Source organism: Nyctereutes procyonoides, unplaced genomic scaffold, assembly GCF_905146905.1.
Source record: "Nyctereutes procyonoides isolate TBG_1078 unplaced genomic scaffold, NYPRO_anot_genome, whole genome shotgun sequence".
In the NCBI taxonomy this organism is placed as follows: domain Eukaryota; kingdom Metazoa; phylum Chordata; class Mammalia; order Carnivora; family Canidae; genus Nyctereutes; species Nyctereutes procyonoides.
The window spans coordinates 561437-584754 of record NW_026575111.1 but is presented as its reverse complement, the minus strand read 5'-3'; the positions used below and the strand labels follow the sequence as shown (position 1 = coordinate 584754).

General features: G+C 56.5%; 1 gene segment (V, D, J or C); it reads right to left on the bottom strand.

Annotated features, from left to right (window-relative positions):
- Positions 1 to 102: 102 nt before the first annotated feature.
- On the bottom strand, positions 103 to 4079 carry LOC129514850 (Ig gamma-3 chain C region-like). The segment is given in 6 exon segments: positions 103 to 186; positions 1034 to 1164; positions 2572 to 2895; positions 2990 to 3319; positions 3445 to 3486; positions 3792 to 4079. Coding segments are annotated over 6 exon segments (1002 nt in total).
- Between the last annotated feature and the right edge of the window lie 19239 nt (positions 4080 to 23318).

Here is a 23318-nt window from a genome sequence, read left to right as displayed (position 1 = left end):
CATAGGAGCAGGCCTGGAAGCATCTGAGTGACACAGATTGAGGCACCTGGATCCCGCATTGGATCTAGGGCAGTGCTGGACATCCTTCCCAGAGGGCTGGCCCTAGGCCCCCTGTCCGATCATGTTCCTGTAGTCGGGGATAATTGAGCGCTTCAGCTCCACCACTGACGAGAAGATCCACTTCACCTGCAGCAGGGAGGGGAGGGTGTGAGCTTGGCCTGGACCCCCACGGACAGCCTCCCTCCATGACCAAGCTCCTGCCCCCAAGGCTAGGTAGTGTGAGGGGATCCTGGAGGGGACAGTGTGGGGGAGAGGGAGCAGACAGTGAGAGGACAAGGGTGGGACAGAGAAGGGACAGTGTGGGGGTAGTGAGGAGATAGTGAGGAGATAGTGAGGAGACTTTGTGGGCACAGTGAGCGACATTGTGGAGATAGTGAGGGGCCAGTGAGGAGAGAGTAGGGGACACTGAAGAGTCTGTGTGGGGACACTGTGGGGACAGTGATGGGACAATGATGGGACAGTGATAGGACAATGAGGGACAGTGAGGAGACTGTAAAGAGACAATGAGGGGACAGTGAGGAGACAGAGAGATCAGCGTTGAGATAGAGAGGGGACAGTGAGGAACATAAGGGTACAATGAGGGAACATTAAGGAGACAGGGAAGGTACAATGAGGAGACTGTGAGGAGATAGTGTGGGACAATGAGGGGACAGTGAGGAGACAGTGACAGGACTGCAAGGAGATGAGAGAAGAAAGTGAGGAGACACAGAGGAGACATTGAATAGACAGTATGTGGACAGTGAGGAGACAGTGAGGGCACAGTGAGGTGATAGTGAGTAGATAGTGAGGGGACAGTCATGGGGCAGTGAGAGAACATTGTTCCAATAGGAAGAGGACACTGAGGAGACAGCAAGGAGACGACGTGCCACAGTGTGGGATAAGCATGTGTGCTGTGTGTGGTCAATGTGGGGACATGGTGGAGACAGCGACGGGACAGTGGGCCATAGTCCAGGGACAGTACGGGTGTGCCCACCTTGAAGAGGGTGACAGTGGCGCTGTAGCACACGCTGAGCAGGAAGAGGGTGATGAAGATTGTGATGGTGGTCCACAGCCCGTCCAGCTCCCCGTCCTGGTCCTCAGCACAGCTGTCATCCAGGATCAGCTCTGGACAGGAAGGGGGTGGTTAGTCTCATGCATGCCTGAGGGGCAGATTCCCTAGGGACAGTCACAGCCCTCTCCAACCCTGGGTGCCAGCCTCAGCACCCCAGCCCTACCGCTTGCGCCAGGCCAATGGGGGACCCGCTCTGCTCTGCCCTGTGCTGGGACCCTGTGGGGAGAAGGGTGCCCACCTCCTCTTGCCCTGGGGTCCAGGCCCTTGTGGGAGGGTCAGCGGAGAATAAGGAAGGGCCCAGAGTGACAGGGAGTGTCCCTAGTGAACAAGTGGGTGGGAGCATCAGGATAAGCTGGTTTGTGGGGGTTTTGTGCACGTCAAGAGGGGGTGTAGGCTCCCTGGGGCAGAGGAGGGCGGGTCGGTGTGGTCAGTGTGTGGATGAGCTGCTGAGCAGATGACGGGCAGTGGAGGGGGTGGGGACCAGGGTGTTGTCCATGGTGAGGGTTCCCAAGACTGGCTCTGCTCTGGGCACTGCAGCTGGTCCTGTGTGAGGACCAGGGTATAAGGTCTCTCTCTCTGTGTGTGTGTGTGTGTGTGTGTGTGTGTGTGTGAGAAGGTGGCGGTGCTCAGCACGATGGGCTTGTTTTCAGTGGATCTGGACTCAGCGTCCATGTGGAGGTCTCCAGTGGTCCCTCCCCTGGGCACTCAGGGACACCTGCCTCTGCCCCACTGGGGCACGGGGTGAGGTCCCCATGAGTGGACAGGCCTGGTCCCAGGGGGGATGAACTCAGGGGGGACCTCGTCACTGGAGGCAGGGTGGGGGACTGTACATGGATGGAGTGTCGTGTCTGAGGGCAAACAGGGCCTGTCCCCTCCTGACAGGACAAGCATGGCTACTGCGTTGACACAGAGCTACCAAGCAGAGCTCTCCGCAGGTCCAGGGGACAGGGAGCCCAGGGCATGAGGACAGGCCAGTGTCCCACAACTCGGTACAGAGGTGGGAAGGTCTGTGTGCTCATTTCCCTGAGGGGCCCTGGAGGGGACAACTCCTGCCGTCCCCGTCCACACACCCCAGCCCTGGCTAGCTTCTGGCTGGATTGAGGGCGCACAGGGGCTGCACCTCTGCCAAAGTGCGCTCCCCAGGCTCAGGCGGCTCCCGGCCCCACGTTGTGGCAGCCTGTGCCGCCCTCCCCACTCGAGGTGCAGAGCTCACCCACCAGTGGTGACACCTTAGACTCAGAGCTGGCCTGCCCGTACCACCCAGGGCCCGGGTGTCACGAGCTCTACCTCGGAAAGAACCATGACAGCGTGCAGGGTCCCAGGGCAGTGCTGGGTGCTTTATTTCATGCCAAGTGCCTACCCGGGGTTATGTACACAGGGGCGGGGGCTCAGGCATCCTCAGGGGATCCTGAGAGCCAAGGTGGGGGGCTTGCTGGGTGCCGGGCGTGTTGCTCATTTACCCGGAGAATGGGAGAGGGAGAGATCTGTGTAGTGGTTCTGTAGAGTTTCGTGCATCACCACACATGTGAAGGGGTCTCCCCCCTGCCAGCGGCTCTTGTCCACAGAGAGCTTGCTGTACAGGAAGTAGGACCCGTCCTCGTCCAGCTGGGGCGGGGTCATGCGGTGCTTCCTCTCGGGCTCCTGCTGTCCATTGCTCTGCCACTCCACATCAATCTCAGGTGGGTAGAAGTCTTTGACCAGGCAGGTGATGCTGACTGTGTCACTGGATGACAACTCCCTTTGGGATGGCGGCAGGACATACACACTGGGCTTATGGGCCCTCCCTGTGGGGTAAAGGGTCAGCACAGATGGTCACTGTCAGGGTGGAGGACTGGACCCTACACGGGAGCTCTCCTTCCCTGAAGCCCCTCTGCCCACCTCTGGCCTTGGAGATGGTCCTCTCGATGGGGGACGGGAGGCCTATGTGGTTGACTCTGCACGTGAACTGCTTCCCGGTGAGCCAGTCCTGGTGCTCGATGGGGAGGACGCTGACCACACGGTACGTGCTGTTCAACTGCTGCTCCCGAGGCTGGGTCTTGGCTGCGTGCACCTGCTTACCATCCACGAACCAGCTGATCTGCACCTCAGGGTCCTCACGGCCCAGATCTAACACCACACAGGTGACCTCGGGTGTTCGGGTAATCCTGAGGATGTCCTTGGGTTTCGGGGGAAAGATGAGGACCGAAGGCCCTCCCAGAGGTTCAGGGACTGGAATGGGAGACAGTTAGGGTCAGCTTTTGGGTGACTTCCTTTTTAGCACCCATTCCCCTATTAGTCAGTGCCTGGATGTGCACCATCTTCTTGGGTTGCAGAGCGGGGCCCTGCTGACTCACCTGGGCATGGGGGTATCTCACTGCATCTGCATTCATTGACCACTGCAGAGAGAGCAGACTGGGGTTATTGGGAGCGTGGGGTGGGCACAGGTCATGGGGTGAACTTAGGTCAGGCCAGCTCATGAGGGGATCCCTGACCAGTGGCACCCAATGGGCCCCGGGAATGCAGTGGGGAATGCAGCCTGTGATCATCTGGACCAGGCAGCCACGCCCAGAGGACACCCTCCCAGAAAGGGGAGGCCTTGAGGGCGGGGACACTGAGGTGACTCCCCGGTGACGTGGGCCGGGAGGGACAGCTGACCTGGCCTGTCCCCGAGTGGACCCCTCTCTGAGGTCCGACGTCTCACCTGGCTTGTCTACTTTAGTGTTGCTGGCCGGGTGGGCCACGTTGCAGGTGAAGGTCTCGCTGGGCCACCTGCTGGAGGGCACTGTCACCATGCTGCTGAGGGAGTAGAGCCCTGAGGACTGCAGGACGGACGGGAAGGTGTGCACACCGCTGGTCAAGGAGCCGTAATTCCAGGACACGGTTACAGGCTCGGGGAAGTAGCCTGACACCAGGCAGGCCAGGGCCACCGTGGAGCCGGAAGTGGACCCGCAGCTGGGGGCCAGTGGGAAGACCGAGGGGGCCGTGGTGGAGGCTGCAAGAGAGGAGGCTGTGTGACCCCCAGGGTCTCAGGGGTCCAGGCCTGGGGTGGCTCTGATCACCACGCCCACGTGCTTCAGGGAGTCTGCACACCAGGCGCATGGCCCGGCTCGCTGTGGCCACAGAACCTGGACTCCTCGGCCTGGTCAGTGCTGGGTGACCACCTGGATCACGTCCCCAGGGCCTCGGCCCCTGGGTCCCCGCTCAGGTTTTCCCTGGCTGCCCCACCTGACCACGGCCTCTGTGGCAGCCCCGACCTGGGAGCCCTGTGCCCAGTGGGCTCCTGCGGGCCCCTGAGCCCAGGCCTGCTGTCCCCGTCCGACCGCGTCTTGCCCCAGCAGGGATTTGCACCCACTGCCCAGGCCCCTCAGCACGGAGCTCTCGTCCTGGGCTGCCATGTGCCCTCCAGGTGCCACGACGTCAGGGTCAGCTCTGCAGCCAAGCACCCGGGGCCGGATCCCGTCCCTGCCCGAGCCGTCGGGACTGCCCCAGGCCTTCCAGGCATGGCTTCCTGACGTCCCTCAGGGCTGCTCCCGCCTTGGCCCCGGCCTTTGCCCCCCGTGCTCTGGGGCCCGGGCAGCTCCCACAGGCCTCCCGCACCCAGGGCTGCCCTGAGCCTGTGCGCCCCTCGGGGTGGGAGGGAGCGCGGCCCTGCCCTGGCTGTCCCGTCCTGCGTGGTGACAGCAAGTAGGCTGCAGCTCAGACGCCGCCACCCGCCGGCCTGTCCCCTTGGACCCTGGGCCCCGCTGCTCAGCTCAGGGCCCTGAAGCTGCCCCTCGCACGCCCACCACGGCTGGCAGCCCTGCCTGGGGCTCCCCACGGGCCCCTTGGTCTCCTGCCTCTGGCTCCTCGGCCCTGCACCCCGGGACCCGGCTGGCCATGACCCCCCTCCCGGGCGGGTCTCAGGGGCCTGCAGGACCGCGCTGCTGCCCTGACTGGAAACCCGTGGCTCCCTCCTTCCTAGAGTGGCCCCCCTTCCCCTGGGCCCCAAGGCCTTCCCGGGGAGGCTCTGCTCCCCACCCGGCCTCACCGCCTCACACTCCCCGGGTCCAGGAGGCTCAGCTGCCCGGACCCTCAGCCCCTGAGCGGGTGGCGCCGGCTCAGCCGCTGCGCAGTGCAGCCCCGCTTGGCGCTCAGGCCTCGGCGCTGAGATTCTGGAACAAGGCGGCACCTCCCTGGCCCCTGGGCCTCCCAGATGGGCATGTTCCGGGGCCTCGCTGAGCTGAGATCTGAGTGCACCCCTGCCCCTCCTGCTCCCCACCTGCCCTGCTCCCCTGCACCTGCTCCCCTGCTTTCTGAGATCCTGGGGTGACCCCTGCACCTCCTGTCCCCATCTCCCCCTGCTTCTTGCACCAGATCCCCTGATCCCTGAGCTCCTGGGGTTACCCCTGCCCCCCCTGCTCTCCCACCTGCCCTGTGCACCTTAAACAGCTCCCCTGCTCACTGAGCTTTGGGGAGACCCCTGCCCTGCCTGCTCCTTCACCGGCCCCTGCTCTCCTGCACCAGCTCCCCTGCTCCCTGGGCCCTTGGGGTGACCCCAGTCCCTCATGCTCCCCCACTTGCCAGTTCATCTCCTCTACTCCCCTGCTCCTTGGGCTCCTGGGGTGACTGACCCCTGCCCCTCCTGCTCCCCCACCTGTCCCTGCTTCCCTGCATCAGCTCCCCTGCACCATGAGCTCCTGGGGTGACTCCTGCACCTCCTGCTCTCCCACCTGCCCTGCTCACCTGCACTATCTCCCCTGCTCCATGATCTCCTGGCATGATCCTTGCCCCTACTGCTCCCCATCCTGCTCCTGCTCCCCAGCACCAGCTCCCCTGAGCACTGAGATCCTGGGTGACCCCTGCCCCTCCTGTTCCCCATCTGACCCTGCTCACCTGCAGCATCTCCTTGCTTCCTGGGATCCTGGAGTGACTCCTGCCCCTCCTCTCCCCTACCTGCCCTGCTAACCTGCACCTGCTCCCCTGCTCCCTTTGCTCCTGGGGTGACCTCTGCCCTTTCTGCTCACCCACCTGCCCCTGCTCCCCAGCATGAGCTACCCATTCCCTGTACTCCTGGATGAACCCTGCACCTCCGGCTCCCCACTTGCCCTGCTCACTTACACCAGCACCCCTACACCAGCTCCCCTGCTCCCTGGGATCCTGGGGTAACCCCTGGCTCTCCTGCTCCTCCACCTGCCCCTCTCCCCTACACCAGCTCCCCTGCACACTGACCTCCTGGGGTGACCCCTGCCCCTCCTGCTCTCCCACCTGCTCTGTTCCCCTGCACCAGCTCCTCTGCTGTCTGGGCTCTTGGGATGATGCCTGCCCCCGTTGTTCCCCACGTGCCCTGCTCACCTGCAGCAGCTCCTTGCTTCCTGGGCTCCTAGGGGTTGGCCCCTGCCTCTCCTGCTCTCCCACCTGCCCCTGCTCCCCTGTTCCAGCTCCCCTGCTCCCTCAGCTCCTGGCGTGACCCCTGCCCCTCCTGTTCCCCACCTCCCCTGCTCACTTGCACCACCTCCGCTGCACTGGCTCCACTGCTCCCTGAGCTCCTGGGGTGACCCCTGCCCCTCCTGCTCCCCCACCTGCCCCTGCTCACCTGCACCAGCTCCCCTGCCCCTGGGCTCCTGGGGTGACCCCTGCCCCTCCTGCTCCCCCATCTGCCCCTGCTCACCTGCACCAGCTCCCCTGCCCCTGGGCTCATGGGGTGACCCCTGCCCCTCCTGCTCCCCCACCTGCCCCTGCTCACCTGTACCAGCTCCCCTGCCCCCTGGGCTCCTGGGGTGACCCCTGCCCCTCCTGCTCCCCCACCTGCCCCTGCTCACCTGCACCAGCTCCCCTGCCCCCTGGGCTCCTGGGGTGACCCCTGCCCCTCCTGCTCCCCCACCTGCCCTGCTCACCTGCACCAGCTCCCCTGCCCCCTGGGCTCCTGGGGTGACCCCTGCCCCTCCTGCTCCCCCATCTGCCCCTGCTCACCTGCACCAGCTCCCCTGCCCCTGGGCTCCTGGGGTGACCTCTGCACCTCCTGCTCCCCCACCTGCCCCAGCTCAACTGCACCAGCTCCCCTGCCCCCTGGGCTCCTGGGGTGACCTCTGCACCTCCTGCTCCCCCACCTGCCCTGCTCACCTGCACCAGCTCCCCTGCCCCCTGGGCTCCTAGGGTGACCCTGGCCCCTGCTCCCCCATCTGCCCCTGCTCACCTGCACCAGCTCCCCTGCCCCTGGGCTCCTGTGGTGACCTCTGCACCTCCTGCTCCCTACCTGCCCGGCTCCCCTGCACCTGCTCCCCTGCTCTCTGAGATCCTGGGGTGACCCCTGCGCCTCCTGCTCCCCACCTGTCCTGCTCCCCTGCACCCCCTCCCTTCTCCCTGGCCTCCTAGGGTGACCCTGGCCCCCTGCTCCCCCACCTGCCCTGCTCATCTGCACCCTTTTCCTTCTTCCTGGGCTCTTGGGGTGACCCCTTCCCCTCCTGCACCCGACCTGCCGCTGCTCCCCTGCAGTAGCTCTCCTGCTGCCTAGGCTCCTGGGGTGACCTCTGCCCCTCCTGCTCCCCACCTGACCCTGGTCCCGTGCACCTGCTGTCCTGCTCCTGGGCCCCTGGGGTGACCCCTGGCCCCCTGTTCCCCCACCTGCCCTGCTCATCTGCACCCTCTCCCTTCTCCCTGGGCCCCTGGGGTGACCCCTGCCCCTCCTGCACCCCTACTGCCCTGGTCACCCGCACCCACTCCCTGCTCCCTGAGACCCTGGGGAGACCCATGAACCTCCTGCACCCCAGTTACCCCTGCTCCCCTGCACCAGCTCCCATGCTGCCTGAGCTCCTTGGGTGACCCCTGACCCTCCTGCTCCCCTCCTGTCCTGCTCAACTGCACCTGCTCCCTTCTCCCTGGGCTCCTAGGGTGACCCCTGCACCTCCTGCTCCCTACCTGCCCCTGCTCGCCTGCACCTGCTCCATGCTCCCTCTGCTCCTGGGGTGACCCCCATCGTTCCTGCTCCCCTTCCTGCCCTGCTCACCTTCACACGCTCCCTGGGCTTCTGGGGTGACCCCTGCCCCTTCTGCACGCCACCTGCTCTGCTCCCCTGCACCAGCTCCCATGCTGCCTGAGCTCCTTGGGTGACCCCTGACCCTCCTGCTCCCCTCCTGCCCTGCTCACCTGCACCAGCTCCCTTCTCCCTGGGCTCCTAGGGTGACCCCTGCACCTCCTGCTCCCTACCTGCCCCTGCTCGCCTGCACCCGCTCCATGCTCCCTCTGCTCCTGGGGTGACCCCCATCGCTCCTGCTCCCCTTCCTGCCCTGCTCACCTTCACACACTCCCTGGGCTTCTGGGGTGACCCCTGCCCCTTCTGCACACCACCTGCTCTGCTCCCCTACACCAGCTCCCATGCTGCCTGAGCTCCTTGGGTGACCCCTGACCCTCCTGCTCCCCTCCTGCCCTGCTCACCTGCACCAGCTCCCTTCTCCCTGGGCTCCTGGAGTGGCCCCTGCACCTCCTGCTCCCCACCTGCCCCTGCTCCCCTGCACCCAGCTGTTCTTCTCCCTGAGATCCTGGGGTGACCCCTGGCTCTCTTGCTCCCCTGCTACCCCTGTTTCCCCGCACCAGCTCCCCTGCTCCCTGAGCTCCTGAGGTGACCCCTGTCCTTCCTGTTCCCCCCTGACCTGCTCTCCTGCACTTGCTCCCCTATTCCCTAGGCCTTTCGGGTGACCCCTGCCCCTCCTGCACTCCCACCTGCCCTGCTCCTCTGCACCAGCTCCCCTGCTCCTTGGGCTCATGGTGTGATCTCTGCCCTTCTCCTCCCCCACCTGCCCCTGCTCACCTGCAGCATACCCCCTGGACCCTGGGATCCTCAGGTGACCCCACCCTCCTATCCCCCCGACCTCACCTGCACACCTGCATCAGCTCCCTGCTGCCTGGGCTCCTGGGGTGACCCCTGTACCTTCTGTTCCCCCACATGTCCTGCTCCCCTGTACCAGCTCCCCTGCTCCCTGAGCTCCTGGAATGACCCCTGCCTCTCCAGCTCCCCACCTGCCCTGTTCACCTGCAACAGCTCCCCTGCTCTCTGAGCTCCTGGGTGACCCTTGTCCCTCCTGCTCCCCCACCTGCCCTGCTCCACTGCACCAGCTTCCCTGCTCCCTGAGGTCCTGGTGTGACCCCTGCCCCTCCTGCTCCCCCACCTGCCCTGCTCCCCTGCACCAGTTTCCCTGCTCCCTGAGGTCCTGGGGTGACCCCTATATGTCTTGCTCCCTAACTGCCCTGCTCTACCATAGTAATTCCCCTACTCGCTGAACTAGTGGGGTGACCCTTGCCTCTCTTTCTCTCCACATGCCCTGCTACCCTCCACCAGCTCCCCTGCTCTCTGAGTTTCTGGGGTGCCCCCTGCCGCTCCTTCTCCCCTACCTGCCCTGCTCCACTGCACCAGCTTCCCTGCTCCTTGAGCTCCTGGGGTGACCCCTGCACCTCCTGCTCCCTACCTGCTCGGTTCAACTGCAACAGCTCCCCTGCTCGCTGACCTCGTGGGGTGAACCCTGCCCCTCCTGCTCCCCATGTGCTCCTGCTCCCCTGCACCCAGCTGTTCTTCTCCCTGAGATCCTGGGGTGACCCCTGGCTCTCTTGCTCCCCTGCTGCCCCTGCTCCCCTGCACCTGCTCCCCTGCTCTCTGAGCTCCTGAGGCAACCCCTGACCCTCCTGCTCCTGTTCCCCTGCTGTCTAAGCCTCTCGGGTGACTCCTGCACCTCCTGCACCCCAGCTGCCCTGCTTCCCTGCACCAGATCCCCTGCTCCCTAAGCTCCGGGGGTGACCCTTCTCCCTCCTGCTCTCCCACCTGCCCCTGCTCACCTGCACCAGCTCCCCTGCTCCCTGAGTTCTGGGGGCTGCCCTCTGCTTGTGCTCCCCCCGTGGCTCGTGCTCCCCCCGTGGCTCCTGTTCACCCAGGGATGCTCTCTCCCGGTCCCAGGATCTCACAGACACGGGCACTCCTGCCCTCCTGTCCTAGGATCTGTCCCCAGAGCTCCATGATCCACACCCCAGTCTCTGTGTGCTCCAGGTCTGCCCCTGCCCTGCGTCCCACCCCCGACCCTGTGTCCCGGATTGGATCCTGCCCTCACCCCTGAGCTCCCATCCATGTGGATCCGCCCCTCAGCCCCTCTGCTGACCTGGGATCTGGGTCCCGCGAGCCTATGCTGGTCCCCCTGCTCCACCCCAACTCACCTCTGCTCATCTGATGCAGCTCAGGGCTGCTCGGCCCTCACCTGTGACCCTCCCGGGGGCATGAGCTGCTTCCTTAAGTTGGACAGGCCCCGGGCTCCCTGGGGTGTCTTCCCCTCCTCTGGTGAGTCAGCCCCCCCCCACGTCCTCACCTGGGACCCACCTGTCCGTCTAGACATTGCTCTTGCAGTGGCTCATGCAGTCTAGGCCTGGGCCCCTGCAGGTGTGATGAAGGGCAGCCCTCAGGCTCCTGCCCACCGGGCCCGTCATGTTCCTTGATGGTCCAGGTCCTTCCCCAGCCATCAGCGTGTCGTGCATCCACCCTTGTTGGCTGGGTGTGTTCGTCCCGTCGCACTCGACCGATGTGTTCCTGGGATGTCACGTAGGCCTGCGGGCGGCCTGCCCTCCCCGTTGCCGGCTCAGCTGCTGCTGCCTCCATGGGTCCTGAGGGCCTGGTGTCTCCTCAGGTCCTGTGGCTGGTTCTGCTGCCCCACCTCCCTCCCTCTGTCCTGGCTCCGAGCACACTCCACTCATCTCGGGCCGGGCTGTGGCGGCGGCTTTTCTGTAGCCTTGGTCCCCCTGCAGCCTGCCCCATCCCTGCTCTGACGAAACCCCCCTGGGGCTCCTTGTGGCTGAGCTCTGTGCCCACAGCCCTGCTTCCTAGGTCCCAGCAGCCCTGGGAAGATTAACAACAGCATTGAAACCAATGGCCTGGCCAGCATCCTGAAGTTCCCTTTTCTTCTGGGCGCTTTCTGTGTTACAGAGTCTGGGGGGAGTCTGGACATGGTCAAGGCCTGCTCATGTGGGTGTGTGTGGGTGGAGTACGGTGGGTGCCCAGAGGCCCTAGGGGTTAACCCAGGAGCCCTGGGACGGCCCCATGTGCTGCTGTCTGCTCTCAAGCTCCTGCAGGTATATGTCTGAAGCTTGGTACCTACTGCCCAGAGCCACCAGCCATCCCTGGGTCCTCAGGGAACCCAACCCTGGTGGGCTCCTCTCTGTGCCCTGACCAGCGAGCAGTGTGGCTGTAGCCCTGGGATTTGTCCTGTCCTCCCAGGAGAATGCCGTCTGCCCTGTCGCCATCCATGGTGGCAGGTTGAAATAATTTAACCTAACATGGGGCATTTGGAGGACGACCTATCTGGGCCTCCACAGCCAGCCCAGGTCATGTTGCAGCCTCATCTGGTCTCCCTTTGGCCTCTGAAGCTGAGCTGGGAGCCTCGTGGGCTGGCCTGACCTACCCCCACATGTCCCTGCTCTGGGTGCCTGTGTGGTTGCCATCAGGGGGCCCCCACATGTCTGAAGACTGGGGGCCTTTGCTGCCCACCCTGAGCCTGTGCTGCAGCCCCATCCAGGGTGTCCACACAAACTGCACAAGCCTTTTAGGCAGGAATCATGTGTGAAGTGCATCAGGGCTCTCATGGTCAAGCCCCCAACACACCTGCACCCCTTGAGTCCCACCCTGGAGTCGGCCCTGTGGGCACCTGTGGGTCCCATACCAGTCTTGTGTGCCGAGGGAGGGGGCAGCTGGAGAAGGCTCCGTGCTGTCCCATTCCAGCTCACGACTTCAGGAAGGCAGGGCGACTACGACAGTGGGAGGGTTGGTGGCCTGGGTGTTAGGGCCGAGCGAGGGAGGAGCAGGTGAGCAGAGGGGCTCTTGTGTGGAAGGAAGGAATTGTGCAGGGACTGCGGTGGGGGAGCCCGGGGACAGCAGCCGGCAGAGCAGGGCTGACCAGGGCAGCACCTTGGACAGGGCCTGCGTGGGGGACGCGGGGCCGGGCTGCCTGGGCCAGGGCTCCGGGACGGGCCTGCAGGGGCGGTGAGCACCACGTCCGCCCTGCCCTTGACCTCAGCGGGATGTACTAGCACTGGCTCCTCGTGCCTACCCACCGGAGCACCCCGTGCTTGCTGTCAATCACAGCGAACCTGGGCACCTGGTCGGGCTCTGGGCCGTGTGGAAACTCCTTTCTGCTCTCTCACCTATGGTCCTGAACCTGTTCTGAAAGAGCACGGTCTTCTGGTTATAGGGTTACAGAAGCAGGCACGGGGAGGAGAAAGCAGCTCGGCAGGGAAGTCGCTGGCGCTGGATGGCGTCGTGGGTGACACGGGCTGACGGCTCTCCATGTGGGCAGTGAGTGACTTGTAGACTTGTCAAATCACTGGGAGCTCAGGAAGCAGGTCTGAAGTGCACTCTGCTGACACTGACCCAGCGCCCTCCATGGTCAGGCCTCTGCCCAGTGTGACCCAGCTCCCTCCAGGTGTCAGTGGCTGTCCCCAGGGCGACTCAGCCACCTCAGGGTTAAGGGGATGTGCCCTGTGTGACCAGCACCCTGCAGGGTCAGGGGCTCTGGACAGCACTGGGCCCATGCGGCTTGAAAAGACCCAGGAGTCTCCTGAACCTCCTCTTGGCCAAGCCCTTCTGGCTGCGTGTGCAAGTGTCCTGGGGCTGCTGTGACAGGGGCCACAGATGGACTTGAGCAGTGGAAATTTCCCTTCCCAGCTCTGGAGGCCAGATGTCTCAGGTCCGGGGGGACAGGACCGCCCTCCCCCCTACAGGCTCCACGGAGGGTCCTTCCTGCCTCTTCCAGCCTCTGTGGGCCCCACACGCCCCGGGTTGTGGCCCCGTCCCTCCGGCCTCTGCCTCCGTCTTCATGAGGCTCCTCCTCTGCGTCTGTGTGTCTCCTTGTATGTGTCTTGTAGGACACGTACCATCGGGTGTAGGCCTGGAGCTTCTCATCCTAAGCTCGTTGACTTGAATCAGATGTGCAAGACCCTTTTTCCAAACAAGGTCACATCCACAGGTGCCACGGCATTGGGGGTGGACATAGCCTCTGGGCGCCAGCGTTCAGCCCACTGTGCTGGGTTCATAAGAGAAGGAGAGAGAGAGGGACAGAGGGACCTGACGTGGTGGCCGCTTGGTGCCCGAGGGCATGTGAAGGTAGCATCCCTGGTACTGTCCCCCACGCCCTGCTCCCAGGCTGTGCTCCCCGCGTGACAGGCCGCTGCTGGCCCCGCCTGACCGGTGACCGGCACACCTCCTCCCAGGCTCGGGCAGATGCCTTCTTCCCCTGTGCAGGGGTCTCTGGTGCTCAGGGTCTGTGTGAGCCGAGCCCTGGTTGTCCTCGAGCTGGGGGCCACAAGGCAGGTCTCCTGAACTGGGGCACCAGTCAGACAAGGGAGACGCTCAGCGCTGCCCTGAGGGACCCCCAGTCCAGGGGATGGGAGGAAGGCCCCCAGGCCTGGGCCTCTGAGAACCTGCCAGGTGGGGGTGGGTCTTGTGGCAGGAAATGAGTCATGTCTCTTGTAGCATTATCTATCATCTCTCTATCTATCACCTTTCTTTTCTTTCTTTCTTCTTTCTTTCTTTCTTTCTTTCTTTCTTTCTTTCTTTCTTCTTCTTTCTTTCCACACATCTATCATCTATCTATTTGTGCAAGTCCTCTGTAGCTGCTGGAGGTTGGGGTGGACTGTGCTGTGGATCTGTTTTGTGTTTGCCCAGCACAGGATGGGGACTGCAGAGTGGCTTTCTGGAGGTGCCTTGGCATCGGATTCTGGGCTGTCGGGGCAGCTGTCCAGTGATGACACACCACCGATGTGTATGGAGCTGTGATGGGCTGGGTCTAGGCCTCACCTTCACCCAGTGCAGACCTGGGTGCACCCCAGAAAGCCCCGAAGGCCTAGAGCACATGCCACTGCAGCTCATCCATGTGAGTGCTGGGAGATGTGCAGATTTTTGGAGAGGGGGGCATCAGGTTCCCACCATCTGGACCCAGGATGCCAGGGCCAGCATTCCCATGCTGGGAGGCTGTGTGGAGCTGGTCTCTGGCAGGTCTGGTGCCCTTGGGGGGACATTCGGGCTCACCTAGGAGACCTAGAGAGGCTGTTGCCCACTGGGGCTGGGTGGCTTGGGACAGAGCCAGGCCCTAGAAAGCCTGGATATGATGCCTGGGGAACGCAGGGCCCAGCCCAGCCCCTCTGCCCTTCAGAGCTGTCTGTCACAGTCTGTCCTGCTTGCCCTTGTCCCGGGGGACAGGTGCTGTGTGGGAGGCATGGGGGGAGCACCCAGTTCCCTGGAAGGACGCGTGATTCTGAGAGAAACCACAGGGCTGAGAGCCCCACCTGGGAGCCTGTTGCCCCTGAGGGCCCAGGTCAGGTGGTGCCAGGCCCGGCAGGTGCACATAGGTGAGCATGCTGGGCTAAGGCTCCACTGGCAGCCCTGGCTCACCCTGGCGTCCCCCTACTCATTCTGCCCAGGCTGTGGGGCAGGGTCTTCAGGGCCCAGCTGGTGCTCCGGGCTCTATGCCGACATCCCAGGATGTGCCGTGCTGCTGGTGGGCCCTGTCTTCAGCCTGGGCCACCCGTGGGGAAGAGAATGGCTCTCCTCTCCTCTCCTCTCCTCCCCGTTCCCAGTAGGTGGCTGAGCTCTGAGCTCCCAGGTCTGTGCTGTCCCGCTCCACTCCTCTCTGGGGGCTGTGGCCCTGCCTTGGTTCCAGGCACCACCCTTGCCTCTGCCCCCTCCTGTCCAGGGGCAGGCCTGGCAGCTGCAGGTAGCAGGCATGGGGCGCTCAGGTCCAGGCTGCTCTGCTCTGGCCTTCACAGCTGTCCTGCCTGCAGAGTCCCCTGCCTCCCCACAATGTTGCTCCTGGACAACAGTGACCTGGGACAGACAGTAAACGGGCTGCTTCTCAGCTGTGCATGTGTGTGTGTGTGTGTGTGTGTGTGTGTGTGTGTGTGTGTGTGCCAGTGCCCCTCTGGGTGTGTATGCATGTCTCCATGTGCCTGCGTGTGGGTGTAGGCCCTTTTTTGCGCGTCTACGGGTGTGTGTGTGTGTGTGTGTGTGTGTGTGTGTGTGTGTGTTTGGGCTCAAGTCTGCTTACGTGTGCACATTGTCCTATGTGCATGTGAGTACTTGGGAGCCAGAGTATGCCTGTGTGTGCATGCATGGGCAGGTGCATGTGTGTGCATGGCGGTCTGTGTCTGCATGTGTGTATACTCTCTCCCTTACCTCTTATCATTTCCTATTGGTTCCTTGACTCTGAGTCGCAATTTCTTACCTTTCTTCAATCTCCTCCTGGTTCTGAACTCAGCATATCTGTCTCGTACCTCGTATCTGTCTCTTGCTGGCTTAGTGACCCTAGGTTCCTATCTCTTACCTTGCATCCTTGTCCTCCTGCTTTGTGATTCTGGGTCTCTATCTCTTAATTCTCACGTCTCTTCCTGGTGACTCTGGGTCTATCATTTATCTCTCAATTCTCCCCCTGGTTATTTGACTCTGGGTCTCTTTCTCTTATTCTCATCAACCTCCTCTTGTCTCTGTGACTCTGGGTCTCTAAGTCCAACGCTCATTTACTTCTTGCCTTTCTGTAACTCTGGGTCTCTATCTCTGCTTCTCAAAATTCCTCTCCATTTTGTGTGACTCTAGGTCTCTATCTCATGCCTCTCACCAATCTCCTCCTGCTCTGTGACCCTGGGTCTCCATTTCTTACCTTTCACCATTCACCTCCTGGTTCTGTGACCCTCCGTCTCTATCTCTTACTTCTGATCTGTATTCTCCTGGTTGTTTTACCCTGGCTCTCTATCTCTTACTTCTCGTCAAACTCCCCTCTGGTGTGTAACTCTGGGTCTCTATCTCGTATTGTTGTCTCTCTCCTCCTGGTTCTGTACCCTTGTCCCTATCCTTATTTCCTATCTGTCTCTTCCTGGGTCTGTAACTTTGGGTCTGTCACTCTTACCTCTCATCACTTCATCCTGGCTGTGATACTGGGTCTGTTACCTCTTATGAATCTCTTCCTGGTTCTGAACACTGTGTCTCTATCTCTTACCTCTCATGAATCTCTTCCTCATTCTGTGACTCAGGGTTTCTATTTCTTACATTCCATGATTCACCTCATGGTTCTGTGACTTGGGTCTCTATCTCTTACCTCTCATCATTCACCTCCTGGTTCTGTACCCTCATGCTCTATCTCTTACCTCTGATCTGTCTCCTGCTGGGTCTTTTACCCGGGTCTCTATCTCTTACCTCTCTCATCTCTCTCCTCCTGGTTCAGTGATCCTGGGTTTCTCTCTTAATTTTCTTCTGTCTCTTCCTGGCTCTGCAACTCTGGGTCTCTATCTCTTACCTCTCATCATTTGCCTCCTGCTTGTGTGACTCGGGTCTCTATCTCTTACTCTTATTAGTCTTCCCTGGTTCTGTGACACTGGGTATCTCTCTCTCTATTACTTCTCAAAATTCTCTTCCTTTTTGTTGGACTCTAGGTCTCTGTCTCTTATCTCTCATCAATATCTTCCTGCTTTGTGACTCCTGGTCTCTATCTCTTACCAGTCATCTACTCCTCCCTGTTCTGTGACTCTGGGCCACTATCTCTTACTTCTCAACATTCTCCTCCTTTTTGTGTGACTCTGTGCCTCTATTTCTTACCTCTCATTATTCACCTGTGGTTCTGTGACTTTGGGTCTCCATCTCTTACCTCTCTCCTCCTGCCCTGTGACTCTGGGTCTTTATATCTTACCTCTCATCAGTCTCCCTTGGTTCTGTGACATTGGGTCTCCATCTCTTACTTCTTAAATTCTCCTCCTTTTTTGTGTGACTCCAGGTCTCTATCTAATAACTATCACCAATCTGCTCCTGCTTCTGTGACCATGGGTCTCCATCATGTACCTCTCATCATTCACCTCCAGTGTCCGTGACCCTTGGTCTCTATCTCTTACTTCTGATATGTCTCCTGATGGTTCTTTTACTCTAGCTCTCTATCTCTTACCTCTCATCAATCTCCTGGTCTGTGACTCTGGATCTCCATCTCTTACCTGTCATCTCTCTCCTGGTTCTGTGACCCTGAGTCTCTATCTCTTACTTCTCATCTGTCTCTTCCTGTTTATGTGACTGTGGGTCTGTAACTCTTATCTCTCACCATTTCCTCCTGGCTCTTTGGCCCTGAGTCTATCTCTTACCTCTCATCAAACTCCTCCTGGTTCTGAAAGCTGGGTGTCTATCTTTCTTTTTTAATAATAAATTTATTTTTTATTGGTGTTCAATTTGCCAACATACAGAATAACACCCAGTGCTCACCCCATCAAGTGCCCCCCTCAGTGCCTGCCACCCAGTCACCCCCACCCCCGCCCTCCTCCCCATCCACAACCCCTAGTTCGTTTCCCAGAGTTAGGAGTCTTCCATGTTCTGTCGCCCTTTCTGATATTTCTACCCATTTCTTCTCCCTTTCCCTCTATTCCCTTTCACTATTATTTATATTCCCCAAATGAATGAGACCATATAATGTTTGTCCTTCTCTGATTGACTTATTTCACTCAGCATAATACCCTCCAGTTCCATCCATGTTGAAGCAAATGGTGGGGATTTGTCATTTCTAATGGCTGAGGAATATTCCATTGTATACATAAACCACATCTTTTTTATCCATTTGGGTGTCTATCTCTTACCTTGGATCTGTCTCTTGCTTGTTCTGTGTCCCTGGATCTCTATTTCTTACCTCTCATCATTGTACTCCTGGTTCTTGACTCTGGGTCCCTATATCTTACATGACATCATTCTCCTCATGGTTCTGTGACTTTGGGTCTCTATCTCTTACCTCTCATCATTCTTTTTGGTTTTGTGACTCAAAGTTAGTAAATCTTACATATCATTATTCACCTCCTGGTTCTTGACTCTGTGTCACCCTCCCTTACCTCTCACATTTGACTCCTGGTTTTTGACTCTGGGTTTCTATCTTATGTCTCAGCATTTTCCAGCTTTTTGTGTGACTCTGGGTCTCTATTTCATAGTTCTCATCTTTCACCTCCTCCTTCTTTGTTTTTAAAATATTTTATTTATTTATTTATTCATGGGAGACACACAGAGTCAGAAACATAGGCAGAAGGCACAGCAGGCTCCATGTAGGGATTCTGATGTGGGACTCAATCCTGGGACTTCAGGATCATGCCCTGGGCTGAAGGCAGGCAATAAACCGCAGAGTCACCCAGGTGTCACTGGGTCTTTATTTCTTACCACTCATTATTCACCTCATGGTTCTGTGACTTTGGATTACTAACTCTTTCCTCTCATTATTTTCTCCTGGTTTTGTGATTCTAGGTCACTATATCTTAGTATATCAGATTAACAGCAGACCTCTCCACAGAGACCTGGCAGGCCAGAAAGGATTGGCAGGATATATTCAGGGTCCTAAATGAGAAGAACATGCAGCCAAGAATACTCTATCCAGCAAGGCTCTCATTCAGAATAGAAGGAGAGATAAAGAGCTTCCAAGATAGGCAGAAACTGAAAGAATATGTGACCACTAAACCAGCTTTGCAAGAAATATGAAGGGGGACTCTGTAAAAGAAAGAGGAAGTCCAAAGAAACAATCCACAAAACAGGGACTGATGCAGGGTTTCAGACTGCATAAAAAGGCAAGACCCATCTATTTGCTGTCTACAAGAGACTCATTTTATTTATTTTATTTTAATTTAATTAATTAATTAATATTTAATGTTTTTTAGGTAATAAATTTATTTTTTATTGGTATTCAATTTGCCAACATACAGAATAACACCCAGTGCTCATCCCATCAAGTGCCCCCTCAGCGCCCGCCACTCAGTCACCCCGACTCCCTGCCCACCTCCCTTTCTACCACCCCTTGTTCCTTTCCCAGAATTAGGAGTCTCATGTTCTGAAGAGACTCATTTTGAATATTTTTTTAATTTTTTTATTTATTTATGATAGGCACACAGTGAGAGAGAGAGAGGCAGAGACACAGGCAGATGGAGAAGCAGGCTCCATGCACCGGGAGCCCGACGTGGGATTCGATCCCGGGTCTCCAGGATCGCGTCCTGGGCCAAAGGCAGGCGCCAAACCGCTGCGCCACCCAGGGATCCCAAGAGACTCATTTTAGACGTAAGGACACCTACAGCCTGAAAATGAAAGGTTGAGAACCATTTATCATTCAAATGGTCCTCAAAAGAAAACAGGGGTAGCCATCCTCATATCAGATAAATTAAAGTTTATCCCAAAGACTGTAGTAAGAGATGAAGAGGGACACTATATCATACTTAAAGGATCTATCCAACAAGAGGACCTAACAATAATGAATATTTATGCCCCGAATGGGGGAGATGCCAAGTATATTGATCAGTTAATAACCAAAGTTAAGACATACTTAGATAATAATACATTTATACTGGGAGGCTTCAGCATGGCGCTTTAGGCAAATGACAGGTCTTCTAAGCACAACATCTCCAAAGAAACAAGAGCTTTAAATGATACACTGGACCAGATGGATTTCACAGATATTTACAGAACTTAACATCCAAACGCAGCTGAATACGCATCTTCTCAAGTATACATGGAACTTTCTCCAGGATAGACCACATACTGGGTCACAGATCAGGTCTGAACTGATACCAAAAGATTGGGATAGTCCCGTGCCTGCTTTCAGACCAGAATGCTTTGAAACTAGAACTCAATCACAAGAATAAAATTGGAAGAAATTCAAACACGTGAAGTTTAAAGAGCATCCTGCTAAAAGATGACAGGGCCAACCAGAAAATTAGAGAAGAATTAAAAAGATTCATGGAAACTAATGAGAATGAAGATATAACCATTCAAAATCTTTGGGATACAGGGATCCCTGGGTGGCACAGTGGTTTAGCGCCTGCCTTTGGCCCAGGGCGTGATCATGGAGACCGGGGATCGAGTCCCACGTCGGGCTCCCGGTGCATGGAGCCTGCTTCTCCCTCTGCCTATGTCTCTGCCTCTCTCTCTCTCTGACTATCATAAATAAATAAATAAATAAATAAATAAATAAATAAATAAACCTTAAAAAAAACCCAAAATCTTTGGGATATAGACAAAGCAGTCCTGAGAGAGAAATACATTGTAATACAAACATCCCTCAAAAAAATTAGAAAAAACTCAAAAACACAAGCTAACCTCAAACCTAAAGGAACTGGAGAAAGATACAGCAAATAAAACCTACACCAAGCAGAAGAGGGTTAATAAAGGTTCAAGCGGAACTCAATGAAATAGAGACCACAAGAACTGTAGAACAGATCAAGAAAACCAGGAGATGCGTCTTTGAAATTATTAATAAGATAGATAAACCATTAACCAGCCTTATTAAAAACAACAGAGAAAAGATTCTAATTAATAAAATCACAAATGAAAAAGGAGAGATCAAATGGGTAGGAAATATCAGAAAGGGAGACAGAACATAAAGACTCCTAACTCTGGGAAACGAACTAGGGGTGGTGGAAGGGGAGGAGGATGGGGGGTGGGGGTGAATGGATGACAGGCACTGAGGGGGCACTTGACAGGATGAGCACTGGGTGTCATTCTGTATGTTGGCAAATTGAACACCAATAAAAAATAAATTTATTAAAAATAAAATTAAAAAAAAACCTCCCAAGACATAAAAGTCCAGGGCCAATGGCTTCCCAGGGGAATTCTATCAAACATTTGAAGAAGAAACAATACCGATTCTACTGAAGCTGTTCCAAAAGATAGAAAGGGATGGAATACTTCCAAACTCATTTTATGAGGCCAGCATCTCCTTAATTCCAAAACCAGACAAAGACCCCACCAAAAAGGAGAATTAGAGACCAATGTCCCTGATGAACACAGATGCAAATATTCTCAACAAGATACTAGCTAATAGGACCCAACAGTACATTAAGAAAGTTATTCACCATGACAAAGTGGGATTTATCCCCAGAATGCAAGGCTGGTTCAACATCTGCAAGTCAGTCAATGTGATATAGAACATTAACAAAAGAAAGGACAGGAACCATAGGATCCTCTCCATAGATGCAGAGAAAGCATTTGACAAAATACAGCATCCATTCCTGATCAAAGCTCTTCAGAGTCTAGGGATAGAGGGAACATTCCTCAGCATCTTAAAAACCATCTACAAAAAGCCCACAGCAAATATCATTCTCAATGAGGAAACCCCAGGAGCCTTTCCCCTAAGATCAGGAACACGACAGGGATGTCCACTCTCACCATTGCTATTCAACATAGTAATGGAAGTCCTAGAATCAGCTATCAGGCAACAAAATGAAATAAAATACATTCAAATTGGTAAAGAAGCAATCAAATTCTCCCTCTTCACAGATGCCATGATCCTGTACATAAAAAACCCAAAAGACTCCACCCCAAGGTTGCTAGAACTCATCCAACAATTCCGCAGTGTGGCAGGATACAAAATCAATGCCTAGAAATCAGTGGCATTTCTTCTTTTATTAACGATTTTATTTAATTATCCATGAGAGAGAGAGAGAGAGAGAGAGAGAGAGAGAGAGAGAGGCAGGGATGCAGGCAGAGGGAGAAGCAGGCTCCATGCTGGGAGCCCAACAGGGGACTCAATCCCGGGACTCCAGGATCTCGCCCTGGGCCAAAGGCAGGTGCTGAACCGCTGAGCCAACCAGGGATCCCCATCAGTGGCATTCACTTTTTTAAAAATAAATTTATTTTTTATTGGTGTTCAATTTGCCAACATATAGAATAACACCCAGAGCTCATGCCATCAAGTGCCACCCTCAGTGCCCATCACCCAGTCACCCCCACTCCCCACCCACCTCCCTTTCCACCACCCCTAGTTCGTTTCCCAGAGTTAGGAGACTCTCATATTCTGTCTTCCTTTCTGATATTTCCATCGGTGGCATTTCTATACACTAACAATGAGTCTGAAGAGAGAGAAATTAAGGAGTCGATCCCATTTACAATTGCACCCAAAAGCATAAGGTACCTAGGAATAAACCTAACCAAAGAGGTAAAGGATCTATACCCTAAAAACTATAGAACACTTGTGAAGGAAGTTGAGGAAGACACAAAGAGATGGAAAAATATTCCATGCTCAGGGATTGGCAGAATTAATATTGTGAAAATGTCAATGTTACCCAGGGCAATTGACATGTTTAATGCAATCCCTATCAAAATACCATGGACTTTCTTCAGAGAGTTTGAACAAATTATTTTAAGATTTGTGTGGAATCAGAAAAGACCCCGAATAGCCAGGGGAATTCTAAAAAAGAAAACCATATCTGGGGGCATCACAATGCCAGATTTCAGGTTGTACTACAAAGCTGTGGTCATCAAGACAGTGTGGTACTGGCACAAAAACAGACACATAGATCAATGGAACAGAATAGAGAACCCAGAAGTGGACCCTGAACTTTATGGTCAACTAATATTCGAGAAAGGAGGAAAGACGATCCACTGGAAGAAACACAGTCTCTTCAATAAATGGTGCTGGGAAAATTGGACATCCACATGCAGAAGAATGAAACTAGACCACTCTCTTGCACCAGACACAAAGATAAACTCAAAATGGATGAAAGATCTAAATGTGAGGCAAGATTCCATCAAAATCCTAGAGGAGAACACAGGCAACACCCTTTTTGAACTCAGGCCACAGCAACTTCTTGCAAGATACATCCACGAAGGCAAAAGAAACAAAAGCAAAAATGAACTATTGGGACTTCATCATGATAAGAAGCTTTTGCACAGCAAAGGGTACAGTCAACAAAACTCAAAGACAACCTACAGAATGGGAGAAGATATTTGCAAATAACATATCAGATAAAGGGCTAGTTTCCAAGATCTATGAAGAACTTGTTAAACTCAACACCAAAGAAACAAACAATCCAATCATGAAATGGGCAAAAGACATGAAGAGAAATCTCACAGAGGAAGACATAGACATGGCCAACATGCACATGAGAAAATGCTCTGCATCACTTGCCATCAGGGAAATACAAATCAAAACCACAATGAGATACCACCTCACACCAGTGAGAATGGGGAAAATTAACAAGGCAGGAAACAACAAATGTTGGAGAGGATGCGGAGAAAAGGGAACCCTCTTGCACTGTTGGTGGGAATGTGAACTGGTGCAGCCACTCTGGAAAACTGTGTGGAGGTTCCTCAAAGAGTTAAAAATAGACCTGCCCTAGGACCCAGCAATTGCACTGTTGGGGATTTACCCCAAAGATGCAGATGCAATGAAACGCCGGGACACCTGCACCCCGATGTTTCTAGCAGCCATGTCCACAATAGCCAAACTGTGGAAGGAGC